Below are 20,056 nucleotides of genomic sequence, written 5' to 3' on the forward strand. Positions count from 1 at the left end.
TTTTTTAACATCTTCATTGGAGTATAATTGCTTTACAATGGTGTGTTAGTTTCTGCTGTATAACAAAGTGAATCAGCTAGACGTATACATGTATCCCCATATCGCCTCCCTCTTGCGTCTCCCTCCCACCCTCCCTATCCCACAGATAGCTAGTGGGAAGCAGCCGCATAGCACAGGGAGATCAGCTCGGTGCTTTGTGACCAGCTACTCGGAAGTTTGGAGAGAAATCGTTTAAACACACGGAAACAGGATAAACCAGGACAGTGTCAGTTAAAATACGTGCTACCTAAATGGCAACGCTGACACAGAAAATTACTGGTTCTCGTTAAAGAGATCTGAAGGGTAGGGTTCTTTCTTCCAGAGGGTCTAAAAAAGCCATGGGTGGAAATTCCCTGGCGGTCCACTGGTTACGACTTGGCGCTTTCACTGCCAGGGCCCAGGTCCGATACCTGGTGGGGGAACTAAGATCCCGCAAGCCTCAGGGTACGCAAAAAAAAAAAAAAAAAAAAAAAAAAAAAGCCTTGGTTAACGTTGCCTTGAACGCTCTTTGGTTTTGAGGTTACTGGGAATGGAGATGTTAGCACAAGCACCAGCAGACTTTTTTTTCATGATAATAAAGCACTTTCTAAGCCAAGCCAACCTTCCAAGGAGACCCATTTTATTATGTGGTATCTACAGGCCCATGGTGCTGTGTGTACCAGGGCCAGCTCTTTACCCCATGTTTATCTTGCTGTTCACTCTTTTCTTTCTATTTCTTAGCCACCGACTAGGGAGAAATATGTCTAACTCCAGGATTCACATTTAAGGAAAGAGCTTTTCTTTAAGGCATCACCTCTTCCCTCCGCTCATAGCCTCATTTGCCGTTATCGGATTTCTGTAGTATTTTAATGCAAAAGGGGTCAGCAGGTAAAGAAGTCATTTATTAAGCACTTAACTACATTCTGAGAAGACATATGAACATAGCTAAATTGTGTAGCATGAAGTAATTTGAAAACAAGTTGAAAGCCTAGAAATAAAATCTCACTGACACAACCAAGGAAAAGTTTGAGGGCCCAAAAGAAAAATTGTTAGTCTGGTTAGGAATACGGGGCTATAAATCCAGAAAAAAAGGTAAATGCTCATATTCGAATAAACAAATCTGTTTATTGTCTGTTTATATTAGAACAGAAAAGGCTGGGTTGAAACTGAGATTTTTCACAACAAAACAGTATCTAATGATGATAAAAAGTGGTAAGAAGACTTAATACGTTCTACAGAATAGAATAACAGGCAGGTCATTTGGTCTGTCAATTCCCCAGGGAAGAGCGAAAGGTCTGCTCTCTCTTCTCTAGATTCTACAGAATAAGTCCATGTGCTTTTGATGAGGTCTTTATGTATTCAACATTAACATCCACATATGCACTACAGCCAAGTTTATGTAGCTTATTTCAAAACTCTTCTTCCTAGGCAGAGAAGCTCATATCCTAATGGTAAAGCTTGAATGATAACACGTGAGTATGGCTACCTTTCATTAGTTTATCTTTAATTGTGGGTCCCCAAAGCAAACCAATAGGATCAGAACTCCTGGGGCAGATGCTCAAAAACACTCCATTCACCCAACAGAAACTCACTTATTAGCACTTTCTCTATACCGGGTTGGAAGAGGTGAAAGCAATCCCCAATCTGCAAGACCCCTTCGACCTGCACGTGCAGTCTGGAATTTGCTCTTCCAGAAATCTCTGTGAGCCCTGCTAGATGCTAACCGAGTATGAAAATTTCTTTCTGTTGGAGACTTCGGCCTGGGTTAAGGAGAACTTGAGCTAATTTCTAATGTTCTATCTTTGCTATGCTGCACGCAATGTCAAGTCTTCACACAAGCTCATCTAACAAAAGCTAACACTTTATGACAGAAATTAATTCATTCTTTCTTATTTATGAAAGGCCAGAACAGACGATGGTGAGAAAAGAATAAATTAATTTTTCGACATTTATACAAGATAATGGCGTAATTTCGCAGGAACTCATAAGTACCTCATCATGTCTAATTGATGCTGGTTATAAATAGTGTTTATAACATACCCTATGAAATGTTTTACTGTTTTGATTTTGAAACAAATATAAACAGATGTATTTAAGGGGATTTGAAATGCCCTAGATTAATCAGTGACTCAGAGTAAATCCTTGTGGAGTGTTAAACTTCAGAGAACTATGAAAAATATTTACCCTTTAAAGACCTTAAGAAAAATATATACAACATTGAGGAGAAAAAAAAAGCAGAGGAATCAGAAAGTAGTTGCTGTATTCTATGCAGCCTACAGGGTGTATTCACAAGTATATTTTATATACTTCTTTCTTCTACCACAATAATATGGTAAAATTGTATAATCCAGTTCAATGTTTAGTTCTGACCAAACAAAATCAAACTAAACACTGGAAAAACTTTACCGTATAAAATAGTATGAATTCTAGTTTTCCACTGTAACTCCTAAAATAACTTTTCCAGGCAGTTGTTTTGTTTTGTTTTTTTCAAGTCATTGTTTTTATAGATACACTTTTCCTTTAATATTTTTTCTAAACTGGATGGCTATATACTAAACGAACTGAGTGATTCATCTTAAGTGGGGAAAAAAGTCACCCAGCCAAGCAATCACTTTTGTTTGGCCTTGTTTTATTAACACAATGGGACTATCTCATTTTTAACCTTCCATTTCTGCCACCTGTGAATGATGAAAGTGTTTTACTCTTTTATAGCTGCAAGAGCCTCTCCATTTTCTGACAAAAGGACTGGGATTCAAAGGTTCCTTTTTAAGCAAAAAAATCTTGTTCACAATATGGGAAGACTTATGTATACTTCTCGGAGGCAAGAACTAGAGAGAAACCTCCATTATGTTCACTAGCAAGCTCATGGAAGAAAAGACCTTCAAATAGCTGTGAACAGCAAGCCCAACCGTTCCAAACAACATGGCACCCAAAGGACTTTAAAAGGTAAGGGGACACTGCTTTCCCACCTTGGGCTCAGACAATGCACCATCTTCAACGTTTGAGTGTTTGGGATGATTTCACTCATGGTAATTTGACTATATCCTCAACTCTGTGTATTTTAATGCCAGCATGGCATGGTATCTAAATATTCTTTAACATAAAACTTCTAGCCAAAGTTAACCAACTGGTCTGAAAGAAACTTCTCTTCAACCTTAGAAAGACATGGGATTAGCCCCCATTCTACCCTACAAGTAGTTGAGCAGACCATGTTTATTGCTTTCTGCCTCACTTGGGTTTCTGACTTACTGTTCTTTCTAAGTAACGGGGGTATCAAGTTTCTGAGAACCAAACATCAGCATAGGGTGTGCTTCTGTGTGTAAAATTATTTCCTGTCTCTTAATTCAGAAGGCATGAAGACGGTAATTGGCATCCACTAAAGACCTGATAAGCTACTGCAGCAAACTCTGAATTTAATTTTACTTAGAAAGCTAATAAGTACTGCAAAGGAAAGGCTTAACGGGTTTTCAGTGAAGAGGAACAGATTGTTCTGTGAGGGGAGCCACGAATAATAGATTGGTTCACACGATCCCTACCTCAATGCACAGTTTTATCCCATTTGGAAGCATAACGCTCTGGAGTTAGTGTCCCTCATACAAGCTGGGGTGCCCAGCCAATGCCTTGAAATATTCAAAATAATATTTTTTAAATCAAATGGTACACGTGCTTAAGCCCAGGGAAGCAATCTTACTCTTTATTATGGGTAAGGTAGACTATTTCAAAGTTGATGTGATAAGATCCTCTGATTTTGTAACTACTGACATACCCTGCCTGAGCATGTGGTAATAAAACTGTGGTATTGCTCACTTCCTGTCAGGAGACCAGATGAGATCCTTTCCTCCCAAGATGGGCTACATTTGTTGACAGAACATTTGTTTGTTGCTATTGCAAAAGCTTTCCCTTTATGTTCACAATTAAAGGTAAATAGGTCAAGGTTGCTCTATATCTACTGATTCCTGATTTACCAGGTCTGTTGTAGATTTTTTTTTCTGTAAAGAGAAGCATTTCAAATAGATTTATGTGATTTATATCTAATTAACCTAGAAAATAAGAGTCCACAAAGAGTAGGCATTACTATTAATGCTAAAATGGCCATCTTCTACTTCCCCAGTGGTCCAGTGGCTAAAACTCCCCCTTTGGGACTTCCCTGCTGGCGCAGTGGTTAAGAAACCACCTGCCAATGCAGGGTACACGGATTCAATCCCTGGTCTGGGAAGATCTCACATGCCGTGGAGCAACTAAGCCTGTGTGCCACAACTACTGAGCCTGCTTTCTAGAGCCCACGAGCCACAACTACTGAGCCTGCGTGCTGCAACTACTAAAGCCTGTGCGCCTAATGCCCGTGCTCTGCAAAGGAGAAGCCTGCACATCACAAGGAAGAGTAGCTCCCACTCGCCACAGCTAGAGAAAGCCAGCGTGCAGCAACAAAGACCCAACACAGCCAAAAAAAAAAAAAAAAAAAAGTTAAAAAAGGAAAAAAAAAAGACTTAGCCTTCCAATGCAGGAGGTGCCAGTTTGATTCCTGGTCAGGGAACTAATAAGATCCCACATGCTGTGCGGTGTGGCCAAAAAATAAAAAATAAAGTAAAAAGAGGAATAAAAAAAAATCGCCGTCTTCTCACTTCTGAACATACCCTTCTTTATGGAAGAACATTTTATAAGGGTAAATCTATCAAATGGATACAAACAAGAAAGGGCGGTAGTCACAATTTTCACTGAAGCAACCTGAAATGTCTTCAAATTATTTAATCAAAAATCGAAGACCTTTCATCAGAGTCCAATCTTCTTATCTGTCATGACCATCTATCTCCTTAATAGAATGTGAAAACATTCTTGGAGACTTTTAAAACAAACCCTTAGTGCTGACAAATGATTTAATTTTTATCCAGAGGTGTCATGGCATCTTGGCAGAATTACTTGTTGGGTATTTGAGAAATCTAGGTGCCTGGGCCTCACTCAGGAGACTCAATGAATCAAGATCTCAGGGGCAGTAGCTTGAAAATGTGTGATAAAACAAAAGAAGACAAAACAGAACAGACTCTGGTTGGACTGGTCCTCAGGAAAATGCAAAGTAAGACCACAATGAGATACACACTCACTAGAATGGCTAAAATTAATGACCCACAACACCAAATGCTAGTAACGTAGAGTAACTAGAAGTTTTATATGCTGCTGGTAGGAAAGCAATTGGCACAATAACTTTGGAAAACTAAAGCTACTAACAAATCTACTAAAACTAAAAATATATATCCTATGATGAATTGCAGCAATTCTACTCATGGGTATATATACCAAAGAGCAAAGTGTTCATGTCCATCAAAGGACAGATGTAAAAATGCTCACAGCAGCTTTATTTGTATTAACTAAAAACTGGAAACAAGCCAAATGTCTATCAACATTTGAATAGATCAATAATTTACAATATATTCACACAGTGGAATGCTATATAGGACGCTGAACTCGTGCGACATGCAACATAGATGGATCTCACAGGCTTACTATTGGAAAAAAGAAGCCAGACTCAATGGTTTTATTTGTGTAAAGTTCAAGTACAGGGAAAACTAATCTATGGTGATAGAAGCAAAATAATGGTTACGTCTGAACTTTTTTTCTGGGTTTTTACTGGGAAGAAATGTGAGAAAACCTTCTAGGGGACTGGAACTGTTCTATTTCTTGATTTGAGTAGGGGTTTCACAGATTTCTATTTCTATGTATAGATACAGAATGGATATATAAAACTATATTGAACTGTACACTTAAGATCTGTGCTTTGCACAGTAATAAGTTATACCTGTATGAAAGAGTAAATAAAAAGAAATTTAAGTTCCCTAATTAAGAAGCACTGCTTTGCAGGAATGGCAGCGTGTGTATAGTCTCACATTAGCTTACCTACTTTTCTAAAAGGAAGAATATCAGAGAATCACACTATTTTTTTTTTTTTAAGCCAGTATTATCTGGGCATTTTGAGAAAAGCAACTCAACTGATTAAGAGGCAACTTTCTAAACTTGCCCCTGAAATGAGACCAGGAGCCTCTGCACCAAGTCAGTTGCATTCAGCCCTAAGGCTGAGTTTCCTGGCACTTGTTTAGCAGATTGTCCAGCTTCCACCTCCGGGTAGAAACAAAAATAAATCTGCACACTTCCAAGAAAAACAAAAGAAATTAGTTTCTTGGTCTCAAGTTTACTAAATAAAAGCATTCATAGGAACCACACACAGGGCAATGAGCTAGAACTGAAAAACAGATTCAGCCTGCCAGCATTCGGAGTATTCAATAATAGCAATGGTCACCTGGGGCAGCGGAAATAACATGGTAATGATATTTTGAGAGGTTCCTGGAATCAAAACACAGGTCAGAATTTTCCCCTTTCCTTTTGTTTTCAGGAGAAAATTAGTTGTTCTCCTAGGGATTGGGGATAGTTATGTTCTCAGGCTGTAATACCAAGCATAGTCTATTTCTTCCCACGTCTACCCTGAAACTAGTTTTAGTGAAGAATCATTTTGTGTTATTAATTTTACACCAAGAGTGGGAGCATATTCGGCTGTCTGAAAAGGGAAGAACACAGGGCTCAGGGGACAGATCTAGGTAAAGACAAAAGCCCCTATTATACAGTCAGTGGAGGAGAATATAAAGCAGGTAGTAAAGTTAATGGAAGAACAAAGACATTTTGATACTCCCCTTGTCATATTAAACTGTATGAATGTGATCACGAAGGATAACAGCAGTTCTCTGCAGTTTAGAATTTGATACAAAACTTTAAAAATGTGGAATTTTGAAGAAGGCATCTAGCAAAGTCAGCTACTACAAATGAGTAGGGAAATACAATGGCTGGCTTTTAAAGGCTTTTTGCAGTTTTGCTACTATGCCTCAAAAACCAAAATTATAGAGCAAAATAAAACTATCTGTGTGGCTCCTTGATACTACACAATGGAGGATTGCTCATCTTTCACCGATTTATTCCTAGAAACTCAAGTCTCCAACACAATCTAGTAAGACATTTCTGACTGTGGTTATTTGGGAGATGGCCAGGATGAACTTGTTAAACATCTAAATTATAGAATTGAAAAAATACGTACAATTGCATTTAGATATAGATCAGGAACTAAATTTAAAAGTATTGGCAAACTGAAGTCCTTAGGGACTTATTTTAATGAACAGATAAAAATAATCTGTGGGGCTTCCCTGGTGGCGCAGTGGTTGAGAGTCCGCCTGCTGATGCAGGGGACACGGGTTCGTGCCCCGGTCCAGGAGAATCCCACATGCCGCAGAGCGGCTGCGCCCGCGAGCCATGGCCGCTGAGCCTGCGCGTCCGGAGCCTGTGCTCCGCAACGGGAGACGCCGCAACAGTGAGAGGCCCGCATACCGCAAAAAAAAAAAAAAAAAAAAAAAAAAAAAAAGATCTGTGATTAGCATAGCTACTCTTGGTAACCAACTCAGCTTATATACATCAAATTTGATTAATCATATTATTAATTTTCTTACAACTTCCCCTTTTATGGATATTGTAAAGATTACAAGTCCACAAATTGAGAGCTTCACTCAAGGCAAATATACTTCTAATCTGTTTTATAAGAATTTGGGAGTTTTGCCACTGAAAGGTGGCTTTCAAGTTTTGAAACTTTCCCCCTCCCTATACTAGTAAGTTTATGAAGTGAAAACAGGCACTGTAACTGATTCTGACTACTAATGCCAATGAAGATGTTCCACTAAGGACAAAAATAAAGTTCTCAGTACATTATCAGTTATAGTCACAGAGCCATTTAAAACTACCTAGGCTTTTCCTGATCCTCCTGAGATGCAATCAGCTGCTATCTATGCTTTTCTTTTTCTTTTAGCGGAGCACCGAACAACTGGTATTATAATTCCTAGATTATTTGCCTGTCTCTCCTACTAGACTGACTTAAGCTCTATGAGGGCAAAAACTGTATTTATACACTTCCACAGTATCATACTTTAATATATAAAATTATATCTTAATGTTATATATTAACACTTAAATATATGTTAAAATATGATTTATATTAAAAAATGTGAACACATATATGTACATACATATACATCTAACTTGCACTTATCAACTGTACTGAATTATTTTGGGTATGACTCTTCTCTCACTAGATGCTCAGTTTCCTGTCTATAATACCTCTCATCTGTCTGCCTAACTGGCCACCTAATATGTATCGGTTGAATGAATGCCCAGAGCCTAGTGGAGTACTGGCAAACTCAAATAATTGGGTAGATAACTGAATTAATGTTCTAAAGCAGACAAAACCTATCTACTTCCCAGAGCTGACTGGCTCCCAGATGATAAGAATCATTCTAAGGTGGACAGATGGACCAGACTCCTTGCCTTAAAACTTGCAAAGCTAATCTGGGACACTTGAGCATGACAAATTCTTATTTTGGGGGTTCTCAACTCTAACCACCCCCAAAAGTGCTTCCAAAAATTACACACTCACATTCCTTAACCGGAGAACGCACTAAGAGGGCATCTTATATCCTTTGCTAAGTCGGACAGTTATAAAGAAAACAAAAAGAGACAGAAGAACACCTACTGTAGTCTTTCAGATCTGCTGAATCTGTACAGGCAACCAATGGAGAGAGAAATCTGCATTTATATCCCCCCAAATTCTAAATTGAAAAGGTAGTGGGCAAAAGAACAACATCAACACAAAGATTATACAACCACTTCAATTATTTTAGCTGAAAATCCATCATACAAGGAAATGAATGTGAGGTCTAAATCCAATCATTATCATTACTGAGGGGCTGTTAACCATTAAAAAGAGAGCGATCTCATTTGTGACTTCAACTGAAAAATCCTCTGCTGCGCTCAAATATAGATCATGTATGCCACCAAGAAGGGAAAGGAGTTTAACTGGAGTTACAAGTAATACCAGCAGGCCCGCTTAAAATGTGAACATATTTAGTAACTTCACAAAAACAACTGAAGCTTTAATTCCACATGTGCAACAATTGCTTGAGGCTTTTTAATCAGTAGAACTCTGCTGAAGAGCTCTAGGTCATTAGCCTCCGGTCTAAATCAGACGCCTCCTTCCCTTTCTCAGCGCTGTTTTCCCTCGAGCATTCTAGATTTCCTCAGCAAGGGGTTTCCCCCAGCCCACTGGGCCAATCCCAGCCCTGGAAGCCTCCTTCTCCTGGGGGCTGCCTGGCCAAAGAGGAAACAGCATGCTGACCTGAGCTAATTAGAGATGATGACTGTTTCACTTCAATCTAACTCTTGAAGTTGATTGTTAACACAATTTTTCCACCCCTCACTGAATCTCCAGCACTCCTAAATATAGATATTTGGAAATGCATGCTTGTCAATGTGAGTATAACCATGAAAACAACAGGGTCAAAGACCCTATTTAATAAGGTCACCTTTATTTCTGATTCTTGGCTCTGCAAACCTAAATTAGTATTGGAGTCCCCTCCGTGGGTTCTTAGTGTTTGTTTAAAAAGGAAGAGAAGTACAGAAGTAGACAGGGAATATAAGAGGTCATGACAGCTATATAAAAGCACCCAAAGAGGAATTCCACTTGTAAAATTCTTCTTGAGGGACTTTTCTGGTGGCGCAGTGGTTAAGAATCTGCTTGCCAATGCAGGGGACACAGGTTCGAGCCCTGGTCTGGGACGATCCCACAAGCTGTGGAGCAACTAAGCCCGTGCGCCACAACTACTGAGCGTGCACTCTAGAACCCGCGAACCATAACTACTGAGCCCGCGTGCCACAACTACTGAAGCCCGTGCACCTAGAGCCCACGTTCCACAACGAGAAGCCACCGCAATGAGAAGCCCGTGCACTGCAATGAAGAGTAGCCCCCGCTCGCCGCAACTAGGTAAAGCTCGCATGCAGCAATGAAGACCCAATGCAGCCGAAAATAAATAAAAATTTATTAAAAAAAAAAAATTCTTCTCGAGGCCTTTAATCACTCAGCTTCTCCCAGGAAAGGCACTCAAATCTCAGATCCTCAAGCAAGTCTCTCCTTGCCTTTATCATTCATAGCCCTCTGCTCCAGCCAAGGAGGAGTCTACTCCACCTCTGGGCCCTTCCCTAGCCCCTAAGCCTGCAGGTTCTGCATTCCTCCTTTCCTTTATGTAGATATAACACTACTTCCTTCAAAAGCCTACAGTTCACAATTGGTCTTTCTCCAAGAAGCTTTTCTTCACTACCTCTTTTTCAAAACTTGAGACCCCTCTTCCTCCATGCTTTTTTTAGGACATTTGTGTTAAGTAAATTCGTATGTTTGTTGCTTTTTCATCATGTTTTGTGACTGATTCTCATTTGCTTTTCATAGGTACTGACAGTCACCTTGGCTATTTCATAACTCCATAATCCAATATAGTTTAAAACATAACTCCTGTATCCATCATTAGATGAATGGATAAAGAAGATGTGGTGTGTGTGCGCCTGCGCGCGCACGTGCGCGTGTGCACACACACACAGTGGAATACTACTCAGCCATCAAAAAGAAGTAATGTTGCCATTTGCAACAACGTAGATAGACCTGGAGGGTGTTATGCTAAGTGAAATAAGTCAGACAAAGAAAGACAAATACTGTATGATATCACTTATATGTGGAATCTAAAAAATATAACAAACTAGCGAGTATAACAAAAAAGAAGGGGACTCACAGATACAGAGATGAAATTAGTGGTTACCAGTGGGGAGAGGGAAGGAGGAGGGACAAGGGAGAGGTAGGGGATTAAGGGGTACAAATTATCATGTATAAAACAAGCTATAAGGATATACTGTACAACACAAGGAATATTGCCAATATTTTATAATAACTATAAATGGAGCACACCCTTTAAAAATTGTGACTCACTATACTGTACACCTGTAACATATAATACTGTACAGCAACTATACTTCAATTAAAAAAAACTCCTGAAGAATTAAGTTGAGCCGCATGAAAATGTTATTTTAACAAGTTGAAATATCAAGTATCAGCAGTGTTATTTAAGGTTCAACTTAATATTTACCTTGGAACTCAAGAAATGCTCTTAAATAAGTATGCCTTCTTGTCATCTTCTTCAGGACATTATTTAGACACTGCCCCACAATGGTAGTCTCTCTTTCTAAAATCTATAAAAATTTCTCCTTAAACTGATTAAAAGGTTTGCTTTTTCTAAATGTTGTTACTATTTAAAAAAAAATATTATATTGTGTAACTGAAATAACAAAGAATTTTACAACGGTTTTTAAAATGTAGTAATAAAGGAGAACTCAGGTTGAGTCACAACATCTTGAACTTACCTTCTTCTGTAGGATTAAACCCACAGATGTCACAAATACAACGAACCCACTTATTCATCTCCTCTTCACTGTCTGCTACCAAGTAGAAAATCCGGTCAATGGTGTTGATATCAAAAATGTAGCTGTTTTCAAACTCTTTTTTGTTAAATGTCAATCCAGCATCAACTTGCTGACATAAATTTAAATCAATAATACGGATAGGCTTCTTGGCATGATCATTTTTGTAATATTCCAAGACATCTGGATCTCCAGTTAAACGGCCACTGCGTAACACAAACCATCTCCTCTTCCATGCCTAGGAACAAAACAAAAATATCCATCCAGTGTTAACTCGAGAGAAATTTTTCAAGATGCACATTCGTCAAACCAATTTTATAAATGCACTGACTAGAGAAAGTCATAGACAATGTTTTGTTTCCACAGAATAATCTACCACTCCAGCAAAGTTTACTGATGCTTCCTCAATTAACTTAATAATATGTGTATACACGTTTATTGTTTTCTATTAGAGCTTCTGATAAAACATTAGAAGACACCGATTGATATTAGAAGCTATTACACTGACAGGTAATATCAAGTCAACAAACCAAGGAAGATTTCGTTTTTACTAAATATAAAAAGCAAATGGTGCTGGGAAAACTGGATATCCAAGTGCAAAAGAATGAAGTTAGACTCTCACCGTATCAAATAAAAATTAACTCAAAATGGATCAAAGACCTACATGTAACAGCTAAAACTAGAAAATTCTTAGAAAAACAAATACGGAAAACCTTGATGATATTAGGTTTGGTAATGATTTCTTGATTATGACAGTAAGAGCACAGGAAACAAAACAAACGCCAGGGAAACTGGACTGCATCAAAATTTTAAACTTTTATATTTTTGAAGAACATGATCAAAGAGTGAAAAGGCACCTCACAGAATGGGAGGAAATATTTGCAAATCATATATCTGATAAGAACTTAATGTCTAGAATACATATAGAACTCCTACGACTCAGTGACAATGAAAATATACAACCCAATTAAAAAATGGGCAAAGGACTTGAAGAATTTGACTCCCCAAGAAAGATATACAAATGACCAATAAGCACAAGAAAAGATGTTCAACATGACCATCAGTGGAGAAATGCACCATGAGATACCACTTCATACACATTAGAATGGCTATTATCAAAAAGGCAGAAAATAACACGTGTGAGCCAGGAGATGAAGAAACTGGAACCTTTGTGCATTGCTGGTACGAATGTAAAATGGTGTAACTACTGTGGAAAATGGGATGGCGGTCCTTCAAAGAATTCCAGTGTCGGTATCTGACTCAAAAGTATGAAAAGCAGGGTCTCTCAGAGACATATCTGTACACCCATGTTCATTGCAGCATTATTCACAACGGTCAAAAGGTGGAAGCAACCCAAGTGTCCATTGATGAATGAAGAGATAAACGAAATATGTACAATGAAATATTATTCAGCCTTAAAAGAAAATTCTGACACATGCTACAATCTGTATAAACCTGAGATGTTATGGTAAATGAAATAAGCCAAAGGGACAAAAATTGTAGGATTCTATTTATATGAGGTACCTACGGTCATCAAATTCACAGAGAGAGAAAGCAAAATGGTTGTTGCCTGGCGTTAGGGGGAAGGGGGATGGGGAGTTAGTGTTTAATAGGTAGAGTTTCAGTTTGAGAAGATGAAGAAGTTCTGGAGATAAATGACCATGATGGTTGCACAACAATGTGAAAGTACTTAATGCTACTGAACTGTACACTTAAAAAATGATTAATGGGCTTCCCTGGTGGCGCAGTGGTTGAGAGTCCGCCTGCCGATGCAGGGGACACAGGTTCGTGTCCCGGTCCGGGAAGATCCCACATGCCGTGGAGCGGCTGGGCCCGTGAGCCATGGCCGCTGAGCCTGCGCGTCCGGAGCCTGTGCTCCGCAACAGGAGAGGCCACGACAGTGAGAGGCCCACATACCGCAAAAAAAAAAAAAAAATCCATTTAGTTAATATATGACATCTACTTATTTCAAAATAAATAAATATCATCTCTTAGTAAAAGGACGCCTTCACAGATACCTCCCTATCAAACAGTAAGCTTAAAAAAGGAGAGAAGTAAAGAGAAAGGAAAACAGAGTATTATGTCACTTATCCAGGGCCATCAAGGAATCACATCTTTTTGTAAAAGTGATTTCTCCAGATAGTGAAGGTTCTGTCTTTAAATACATAAATGACTTTTTAAAACTTTAATGTCTTTCATGGAAATCCTTCTAAAATGCCTTACTACATAATTCATTGAACATAACTCATCCATTCCCCGATGGCTCAGACTAAGTATTACAGGCATCAATTTCTATACTGCACTTCAGAGAAGCTCTCGGGCTGCAGGACTGTTCGGAGGGTTATCTGTCCCTATACTAAATAGTGCCATACTGCTGTGCTTGTATATAGTTCATCTCTAACCATTTAAATACGGTCTTTTTTTTTTCTCTTAAGTTTTCACCAATTGTGACTTCTCCCTTCTAATCATATGGTTTATAGCAGGGGTCCCCAACCCCTGGTCCACGGACCGGTATTGGACCATGGCCTGTTAGGAATCAGGCCGCACAGCAGGAGGTGAGCGGTGGGCAGCGAGTGAAGCTTCATCTGCTGCTCCCCATCTCTCACATGACCACCAGAACAAACCCTATCTCCTCTCCACCCCACCCACTCCGTGGAAAAACTGTCTTTCACGAAACCGGTCCCTGGTGCCGAAAAGGTTGGGGACCGCTGGTTTATAGGATGCCAAACTGTCTCCTGCCTCAGGGACTTTGCACATGCTGTTTCCTAAGTCTGGGATGTTCTTTCCTCTCTTTGCCAGGCAGACTTTGACCTTTAGGCCTTCCCTTCCCTGACCAACCTCAACTCAACCACCACCGGTTGTAGAGCAGGGCATAATGTTAGGGACCCCATCACATACCTATGCAGTGATTTTTGTAATTTGCAATCCAGTTTTTCTTTGTATTTATTTATTTAGTATCTAACTCCCCAAGCAGACCATAAAGTCCGAGAAGACAGTGACCATGTCTGCTTTATTTGCCGTTACATACTCAATGCAGAGCAAGGCAAGGGCCGAATACCTAGAAATATTTGTACAATAAATAGAATTCTCCTAAGACTATGAAGTTGTAAAATTTTTGAGACTATTAGATTAGATACATTGGCCACCCTGAATAGAAAGGCGTGTGCTTTCAAAACCCCTTCCACTTGAGAAAAATACTGAACATTTACATCATAAAATAAACATAACTGAGCTTTACCAACACACACACACAAAACACCTTGGGAAAATGACAAAAAAGAGAATAGAATGAAATATGTCCCTTTGCTACAGCTCATGTGTCACTCTTTGTCATCCAGTTGACTGTGGCTCCCCCAAACATTTCTTTGCTTCCCTCTTGAAATGATACTGTGAAAATGTAATAGGCCCTTGGAAACTAAAATACCTAGCCAAGAAATGAACAGCAGTGAACTGCGGGGCACTAGACAGATTGGGCTAGCGATTACAGAGGCCGAGAAGACATTATCTAAGAGATGAACCCTTGCAGCAGGAAATTACAGCATGAAAACACAGAATTTAGCCAAGCAGCACCTGCCACTTATTTATTTATTTTTAATGTGGTCCAAATGTGAATGTTTGTCTCAGTCACAAAATGAGTCACTCTCATTGAATCTGGCACAGATTAAACTGGAAAACAAAAGCAATTACATAAACTACACACTTTAATAAGGCAGATACAAAGGTTCTCTGGATTAGGGTACAAAGCACAATTTAGCCACAGAATAAAGCTTGATGCTCGACAAGAGAACTGACATCAGCACCCTTGCTAATCACAGCACAAAAGCTTCTCTATGTTTTGTCTGAGCACAAAATGGGTCCACATAAATCAGTCTTTGTTATCTGAAAATATCTGGGATTCTTAAAGTTTGCCCTATTTTTATCCTTGCTGCCTTGGTAGCCCCAGAGAAAGCTGTACATTGCCTCACCAATCCTACAGAGCAGTAACAGACAAAAGGGACACATTTTCTAGAAACGCTCAAAAACACTCCAAGCAATTTTAAACAAAATGCACATGAAAAAACGTTTTATCTACTGGCAAATGAGCAGGTGTGCTTGAGAAGAACTATGCAAACATTTATTTTGTTGTCATTTCCTACAATGCAATAGTCACTTCAACCTGAAGTCGAATCAATGATGCAGTAAAAAGATTTCACCAGCAGGTCTGCATTTTGAAGCAGCTTTGAAAGCACCATACTCTGATACAGGTGTTCCATCTCAGGGTTTCAAGAGTAACTTTGGCTACTGTATTAACATCAAAAGAGAACAGCACGGAGAGTCCATGGATCCCAATGGAAATACATTTAGATCAGACTGCCAAACTAAATATCCAATATCCAATGGAGTATTTGCATTGCCATCTACCCATACCCTATGTTTGGTGACTGCCTACCGCCTGCAGAGTTTGCCCTGCCAAACTCTCTGGCAGGGCACACGGGGCTCTTCCAGCCTCTCCCTATCTCTCCAGCCTCACTTCTTGCCTCTCTGCCTTCCAACCACATCGGAAATGCTTGCAGGTCCCCTAACACTCTGCTTCTGTCCTGCCTCTGGCCCTGATACAGGCTGCCCCTTGGCACATAATCCACCCCCTGGATTTAGCTCAGATCTCAGGGCACCATCCCTAAGCGGCCCCCTCCAAGCTCTCCATTTCCCCCTCGTTCCCAGTTACCGTGTTTGACATCCCTACAAGTGAGCCTCTTGAGGGCTGGAGCCATGTCTTTTCACCTTTCATCTTTCTTCTCCTAGTCCCAAGGAGGTGCTCAGTCAGCATCTGCTGAATATGCCAATCAAAGGAACCATGGACAAAAATATGGAAGTTCTCACACTTTCTATGCATTCTGGGGATATTGACATGACTGCAATCTCCGCAGCCCATTTGCAGTTTGGCTGACAAGAATTTGTCAGGCAAGGCAGAGGTGCATAAACCATCAATTCATTTGTTTTAAAAACTCTACAGATATGAGAGGAATTTTTATACTCCATTTTAAAGGAAAACTGTTCTTTTAAATAATTTCTGTATTTAAGCCAGCTGCATACATCATACCGAAGACAGACTTGTCATGTGGAAGCAAGGTTCTAATACAGGTTTATCACGTACCTACAGAGTATGGGTATGTACACATTGGCAAGAAAGTACAGATGGAGTCCCATGACCTCGTGGGAAGAAAAAAATTTCAATACGGATTAGCCCCAAACCACGACCTGTAATCATATTACTAACAAACTTACAAAATATGTCTAATTTGCCTAAATGGCAAACGGGCTCAGTTTTAAAGAAAAACATTGCGAATGCTGCACACACTTGTTTTCTGAGCTTTCTCTGCTATAACTGACGTAACACGGGCTTGGTACAATGCTTTCCAAGACTCCCTAATCGCTTCCCTGTACTTATAACTGGAAGAGCTAATTACTGAAGAAATAGCCAATAAATGGATGGGCAAAGAGAAGAGGTCAGGGTGGTCCAGTGATTCTCAACTCTAACTCTAGGTAAGAAATATCTAGAGAAATTTACTTAAAAAAAAAAAAAAGATTGATGCCTGGGGGCCTCACCTCAGGCCAACTAAACTGGAGCGTGGGGCATCAGCCCTAGCACCAGCATAGGTAGTTTTAAATGCTCACCAGGTGATTTCTATGTGCCACCAAGACTTGAGAACCACTGGTCCAATCAATAGACAGAATTAGGTTGCTTCTTAAAATAGAATTAAAGAAACAAACATAGAGGTCCTTTAAAGCTTTCATCTATCTAATTCCTTATCTTCTCAAGGCTTCTGCTCTTGCCAAGCTAGTTTATCTTCTCCCTTCTCGTCTTTGTTGACAATATTTATCCTATTGGCGGGTATGTCTGAACTCCTTTCTACTGTTGGAAACCTAATCTATTCTCCAAGGTTCTGTCCAAACTTTCCCTTTTCCTCGCCACACCTTCCCTCTGGAGTCTTGGCCATCCATCAGATACTGCCCTGGAAAGTCTTCTGCATGGCTATAGACAGTTTGGAACCACCTGTTATTTTACTGTGTACATCTCCAATGTTCCAAATGCTTGTGAATTATTTTCCCCGAGTTCTTTGAAAGCCGAGACCATTCCTTAAATGTTTTTTTATATCTGCCCCAGCGCTTCACCCACTGTGAAGCCCTCAAAGCCTCGGCAGGATGCTTTTAAAGTTTTCTGTTCATCACAATGATTGCGGAGAGTCAGTGAACTTAAATGAAAAGACCTCAGGGAAAGAAAAAAAGAAGTCCATAGTTCTTATTAGGGTGGCCCAAACTGCCTTTACAAGTTGCCATACAAGGTTCTTCAAAACCATACTTACCTGCCTGGCCTTTCCAGCCAACGCGCGCATTTTGTTGTTTTGTTTTGAGTCTAACGCATCCTCTCTCTCTCACCCAACGATCCTACTCAGTCTTCAAGAGTCAGCTCAATAACCTCTTCTTTGCAGCTTCCCTCAACTTTCTCTGAGTTAAGGCTTCTCTGAACTCTCAGCACACAGGTCCCAAGTAGCCCATTAACAAGCCCATTCTGTGACCTCTGATGACTGCATTCAGGTCTCTCTAGTTGCTGAATCCTCGAGTTTACCTTGAGCCGATAAACTGAAGAACAGCACTTGCTATATTCTTGAGCCTTTCTATCATGAAGCATCCCACTAATTTTACTAACCCTATATTATCCTAGGAAACTGGGGGGAAAAGGAGAGTGCAACTTTCTTATTCTGAAATCTCTTAAAAGGTATTTCATGACTGATACTTAAGGAAAGAAGGTCGTGACTGTGAATTCAAAATTTACGTAGAATCTCAGAAATCTGTAAAATGTTAACCCATGAAGACATGGGTTTCACAAAATGAAAATGCTGTTTTTAATAAGATAGGTTTTAATCTAAACTTCATCAGCAGGGTAATGGTTAAATTTAAATAAATTACGAGCTATCTATACAATAGTAAGTTGATGCAAAACATTTTTAAAAGTGAGCTAGATCTCACTTATATATGAAAAATGCCCACAAGATAATTGTTAAATTTTTTTAAAAAGTGAGTTACAGAACTTTATGATTTCATTTAGTCTGAAATGATTGTGTGCTTGTACATGTAAACTATGTTTAGAGAGCAGGTCTGGAAGGAGACACACCGGAAGTGTTAAATGTGGTCATTCCAGGAATAGGGATGGGAGGGTCAGACCAGTTTCATGTTTTTATTTTATATGATTTTGTGCAGTCTGATTTTTTTCAAGGAGCTTCCATTTACTCCTGTTATAATTTTTAAAATATTACATGATTTAAAAGCTTATAGTTAAAAATGCTCTGAAAAACAAAGTCTATTAATTAATATTTTAAAATCTAGGAATGATGTACACACACAGAAAAGTTTATTTCTGTATGGAAATGCATACTCTTCTTCTTATTCTGCAATTAGTGAATAAATTTAGCCTTTCTTTTAAATATAGAATTCCAGGATACATCTGGAGAGAGTCTTGGTCAGGAAATAGCTTAGACAAAGTAAAACTACTTTGTTTTCAAGACTGGAATTTACAGGGTTAAAAAGAAAAAAAAAAGTAAAGTTAGGAACACTTAAAATAGAGAAACAAATTTCTTCCACCAAAGTCCAGTGGTTATAATAGTCTCACAATTTTAATTTATTTTAAAAACCATGTTAGTAAATGGTTAACATACTTAGATAGTTAACTATCTAAAATAAGCACTTTGGGAATTACTTTACCTATTAAAAATATTAAATTTCCATAATAATAATACAACCAGGGTAAATAAAATAAAGAAAAACAAATTAACCATGAAGCAGGGACAAAAGAAAACCGTTTACTTTAAAATACTTGAGTTGTTTTCCAGGAAGCACCATCTTTTCTCATAGAGCAAAATAAGGAAAAAACACACTCGGTGGAAGTTTCCACTCCACTGGCTCTGTCATTATGATCATCTGTTCCAAACACACACAAGCCTAAAATTTCCTGTTTTCAAACTATTGTCACCATTTTCTAGCCTAGTGTTATCTGTGCTAACTTTAGCTTAGTAATATAAACAAAAGAATACACCAAAAATAATGCAGAACAATGCCTAGATATAGGCTCACAACTGTGCCACAAACCTTTTAAATGGGAGTTTACATATGCTGCCCGGACAAAAACAAATTAGCTAGACCTGAACCAATTTCACAATAGCAAAACAACAGCAAAAAATCAAATTTAACTCAAACACTACAGTAGCTGGGGAAAAAAATTCAGGGAATTTTAAACTATTAATGAATAATCGTATCATATCATTTACTTGTTGAAAGTAAATGTGCATATCATTTACTTGTTGAAATCGTTGCTAAACTGATGCCTACCTCGAAGCTCTGGTGTTAAGTCCTGCATCAAATGAACAAACAAACAAAAAAGCAATGATGAAAACTCCCCAGTATTTAATATACACAAGCTAGTTTTTATACCTTTTGGGGTCACAGACTGCTTTGAGAATCTAATAAAAGCAATGGAACCTTTTCTTAGAAAAAGGCACATACATAATATTGCAGTTTCAGGGGTTCACATGACCCCTGGGGCACATGTTAAGAATGCTCGAAATAGGACTACACTTTAATACTTCTTACTACAAAGAACAGTTTGATATGAGACCTTGGACCCCAACCAGGCATATCAGTTACTAAAGTTCCACAGGAAGGTAGGTCACCTCATGGCATTAAC

General features: G+C 39.0%; 1 protein-coding gene across 5 annotated transcripts in view; it reads right to left on the reverse strand.

Annotated features, from left to right (window-relative positions):
• Window positions 1-20,056, reverse strand: part of GAB1 (GRB2 associated binding protein 1) — a 128,572-nt gene that overhangs the window by 32,162 nt on the left and 76,354 nt on the right. For all 5 annotated transcript variants that reach the window (XM_079920751.1, XM_079920750.1, XM_079920753.1 and 2 more), the window contains exon 2: window positions 11,281-11,575. In XM_079920751.1, coding sequence (XP_079776877.1) covers window positions 11,281-11,575 — 295 coding nt within the window. The remainder of the gene's footprint in view (window positions 1-11,280; window positions 11,576-20,056) is intronic.

This window comes from Stenella coeruleoalba (assembly GCF_951394435.1).
Source record: "Stenella coeruleoalba genome assembly, chromosome: 4".
NCBI lineage: Eukaryota > Metazoa > Chordata > Mammalia > Artiodactyla > Delphinidae > Stenella > Stenella coeruleoalba.